Source organism: Uncinocarpus reesii, genomic scaffold (genome assembly GCF_000003515.1).
Source record: "Uncinocarpus reesii 1704 scaffold_1 genomic scaffold, whole genome shotgun sequence".
NCBI classification, from domain to species: Eukaryota; Fungi; Ascomycota; class Eurotiomycetes; order Onygenales; family Onygenaceae; genus Uncinocarpus; species Uncinocarpus reesii.
This window is the reverse complement of record NW_003052500.1, coordinates 5,916,210-5,920,218: the sequence shown is the minus strand read 5'-3', so window position 1 is coordinate 5,920,218 and position 4,009 is coordinate 5,916,210. Positions and strand designations below refer to the sequence as shown.

The 4,009-nt window shown below is 48.5% G+C and overlaps 3 protein-coding genes across 3 annotated transcripts; 2 read left to right on the top strand and 1 right to left on the bottom strand.

Moving 5' to 3' along the window:
* UREG_02250 (uncharacterized protein) lies at positions 1–651 on the top strand (the record flags this gene model as incomplete). Its single annotated transcript, XM_002542688.1, has 1 exon — positions 1–651. One exon carries the CDS (start codon positions 1–3, stop codon positions 649–651), a length of 651 nt encoding a protein of 216 aa, XP_002542734.1.
* An 850-nt stretch (positions 652–1,501) lies between these two features.
* On the bottom strand, positions 1,502–1,784 carry UREG_02249 (uncharacterized protein; the record flags this gene model as incomplete). The annotated part of the gene is made up of 2 exons (XM_002542687.1): positions 1,502–1,578; positions 1,670–1,784. 2 exons carry the CDS (start codon positions 1,782–1,784, stop codon positions 1,502–1,504), a joined length of 192 nt encoding a protein of 63 aa, XP_002542733.1.
* A 669-nt stretch (positions 1,785–2,453) lies between these two features.
* UREG_02248 (uncharacterized protein) lies at positions 2,454–3,658 on the top strand (the record flags this gene model as incomplete). Its single annotated transcript, XM_002542686.1, has 2 exons — positions 2,454–3,204; positions 3,279–3,658. The coding sequence occupies 2 exons, from the start codon at positions 2,454–2,456 to the stop codon at positions 3,656–3,658; spliced, it is 1,131 nt and encodes a 376-aa protein (XP_002542732.1).
* Positions 3,659–4,009: the final 351 nt, after the last annotated feature.

Genomic DNA, 4,009 nt, shown 5'->3' with positions numbered 1-4,009 from the left:
ATGCCGTCCTCCCCTACCAAGCCGACGCTGGCTCCTTTGGATACGTCCAAGGCGCTGGTCTTTCCGTCTGAATTCCATGACAGTCCATTATTTTCTGCGAAGTTCGAGATGCTTAAGCATGAAGACGCCTTGAAGACACCGATCACTCCTCCGGTCGCGTACACTGATTTGCTCAAGACGTTGACGCCGATGGTCGCGACCCCTCTGTCATCAAGCACGCTCTCAACAGACAAGTCTTCAAATCCGTCAACAGGCACAAGCCCATACTTTTGCAACTGTGAACAACATCCAAGGTCCTTAACAATCCCTCTCAAAACTCCAGGGTCCGCGGCGACAACCAAGTCACAGCCAGAACGGAGCCAGAGAACACCAAGAACGCCACTCAACCTGCGGCCTTTACGCATTTCGGCATCAGCGAAGGGTTCGCCCATCACAGAGTCCCCAAGAAGCGCTTCATTGCGTTCAATTTTGTCTCCGGCGGGAGAATGGCCTGTTGATGCAAAAGTCCGCTATCTTGATGCATCACGTTGTTCTTCGTGTGCCCGCCCCGTCACTGTCCGTCAAGTTGTCACACGGACAATAACCTATAAACGAACCCCGCTAGACCCTGCACCCAGGGGAAAGAGGAGAAAAATGGAAGAAAAGAAGTAAATGTATGAGAGTTTCGAATACTCTATATCCACTTCTCTCGTTGAGCAGATAATGCCGCTCCTATCTGTTGTTTTGTTAGCCACGGGTCCTCGTTATTAGTCCTTTTGTTCAGCGATTTCTGGAGTTTACTGGGTATCCTTTTTTCTCGACATGATAAATGTAAGGGAACGTGATCGTCATTTGCTCTTTTCTTTTTCTTTTTTGAATTTTCAAGCTTGCTTTGTATTTTGGTTTCACTCCTGGGGACGCAAGGAAAACCTGTCTTGAGTGGTAAATTCCTTCACAGGGGTATTATCGAGGTGTTAGAGGGCCATCCTTTTGACGATACGGGCCCAGTTCCCCATATTCGCATACAGGGGAATATAATGCGATGAATATGTATTTTTCTTTTAATACTTTCCCATGTCGAATTGGTCAACAAGTGGGAAATAGGGTAGTTGGCAATTGGCAATTGGTTATATTTCACGATGTTCCCAGAGTGCTTTCATAGAATATGCAACCGCCCGTTGGCTGACAGGCCATTTTAAGACCCGTATCACTCTTGACTTGACAGATTCAGAGGACGAACATGGTGCATTCTTCAGCAACAGCTGCTTGTCGTCGTCGCCAAAAACAAGGGCCGACGTCGGCTGCACGTGATTGCTTAGCTAATCTTACGCTGACTGAGTAGGTTTGTGCTGTTTGCATGGTCGAACATCAACTTCCTCTCGCATTTTATTACTGATTATTGATCCGCAATGGGATGCATCTGGCCTCGGCTGATTCATTTTATTTTGATGATTCCTCTGTACTCGGAATTCTATGATATGGCATGATCTTCCCGGGCAGATCACCATATAATACTCCTCTATTAGGATGCTTGGGTGTTGGAATCTCGCCGAACGGCAAAAGATCTATCTTTAGCAACCCCCAGTCCCATGCCCGACACTAAATCACAAAAAAAGCAACGTGGTGTTCCATCATGCAGGGAGGAGTTGCCTCCAGGCCTTGACCAAGCAAAAACCCGCAACCCACGCACGCACTTCCGGTTTCCAGACGCCCCTTCGTTGGGTTCCAGGATCAGCAATCTCCCTTGGCCGAGAATGAGACGGATTATTCCGGACCGAGTCAGCTCTCGGGGCAGTCTCTGCCATTGTCTTCAGCGAAGTCGCCCGACAGTCAGCTCCCTTTGACCTCCGAATCTAAGATGGAGTGCGGACAAAACGAATGCCGCCTGCATTGGCTGTCTTGGCTTTGAGGGGATTTGTCCCCCTCCTCCTAAGAGGCTCGATACATTCTTTCTGTTTCCACTAATTGAAGGAACAGTGAGAGCACTCTGGACTAGAACCTGATTAACAGGCAGGATGCTCCGCAATTCCAAAGAGAAGGGTCCCATGTTCTCGTGATAGGGATAGACAAAGAGGACATTGTACGAAGTATGCACGAGTTCGTATTTGCCCTCCGCGAAACAAAAAATACATGATGAACCTTGGAATCCATTCTCGCTTTTATCCAATAATATCCGATTTGACTAGGTTCAGCCTGGCGGTCACCCTGTTGCCGGGATTTTCTCTGGATGTGATCAAAGGCAAACCTCAAATTTCCCATTTGAGACCACTAACATGATCATCGTCCTTCAGCCTCGCTAATGTCCAGTGACAGATTCCTGTGCATAAGCCCCATTTCTCATCCGATCTTTGGGAGGACAATCGCCAAACGGTGCTCATTTGACTCGCCTTCTTTTCCAAAATTTTCCTCGTCTAAGCCACCTGCCGCATCACGAAGGAGGGGAAGCAACTGGAGCTTTCCAAAACAACCAAACTATGGCCCAGACGTTCGTCCCCGACGAAGTTGACGATTTTGCGTTGGAGACGCCTCGCGTCCCTCATAAACTACAATCTCTCACCGCACTTGCACGTTTCGAATTTGAAGCGGGCAAGGGCAACGAGGGGACCAAAATCTTGATGGTTGAATGGGAAGACGATGATGTGACGAGATCTGCTGTTGGGTCATGGCGTGTGGCCTGGGATAAGAAACATACTGTCCTTCCCGCCGATGATAGGACAAGTGACCACGTCCGACGATGCTACTTCTTGCTACCGCCAGGCGCAACCATACCACCCGTCATCACCCTCACCTACGAACCCCCCGTGGGCTCTGCAGAATCCGTCAAAAGGCCAGGCGAGTCGATACAAATCAATCCGTTGCCCGCTATATTCCCGCCAGAGCTGGGTGCCACAGCGAGGACAGCCGGGAAGAAGGGCGTTTTGCATACCATTTGGGCAAAAAAACGCATGCAGGTTCTGGAAAAGGAGATTAAAGAAGAATCGCAGAATAACCTAGAAGGAGTTGCCCTAGCGATGGTCCTACAGGAAAAGGAATGGATAGAAGCTAATTTTGGAGTTGCGGGGCGGCCTCCGACTCTCCAGTCTAGTCTGAACTTGTCAACCAATATCAGCTCTGTCCCGTTGAGCCCTCGGACACCACTGTCGCCGAGTGGAAGCAAGCTCAGCGAGAAACTCAAGGGACTCAAGCTTGAAACGGGCCAGAATGACCTGGCAAGAAGAGCAGCAGGTAGGACTATAAATTCAAGTGCCTTTCAGTACGCCAATGTTGACGTTTGTCTATCTTAGCAAACCCATCAGTAGATTCCGGGACCAATGCAGACCCGGATCTTCATCCCCTATCCCCGGATGAACCAGACGTCGCCATTTCCTCCTTCAATTCCTTCGCTAGTACACCTGTCCACTTCTCTCCCATACAGCTACAACAGCCCTTGAAGACCACTTCACATGCGCCACCAACTTCGATACAAGATCACCAAGCCCAACTGCACACATTAGCTTCCGTTTCTATGCATCCCATCCATAATATCAGACACAACAACTTTTCCGGGGTCCCGGACATGGATTCTGGGGACGGCCTTTTCGCAAAAGCACTCAGCCCGCGGTCTCCGGATATCCCACGAAGCCCGTTTTCGTTTTCTCCAGAAGAAACCCTGCCCTATGCGTTGAAAGCGAGCAGATGAATTCAATGGAATGAACGTAACGGCGGGTCTCTTTCGATTTTCTTTTACTTGTAGTTGATTAGGGCTTCTGGCGAGAAAAGAACAGAAAGAACTAAAAAGATAAGTTTACATTGTAAACGTGATTTATTAGTTCTTTCTTTGGGATTCTTACTAGGTGTTCATCTCAGTGCAATCTTCCCTTTGGTATCTCTTTAGCCAGTGTTGCCCTTATCAAGATCTCCTCTCTTAATGTCCACCCCTCAGCCAGGTAGTTTCGCACGGCCATGGATGACAGATGGAGGCTGCATACTTGTTTTCATAATAAAGAATTGTAAATATTATATCCCAGATTCAACGATGGAAAAGGTATCA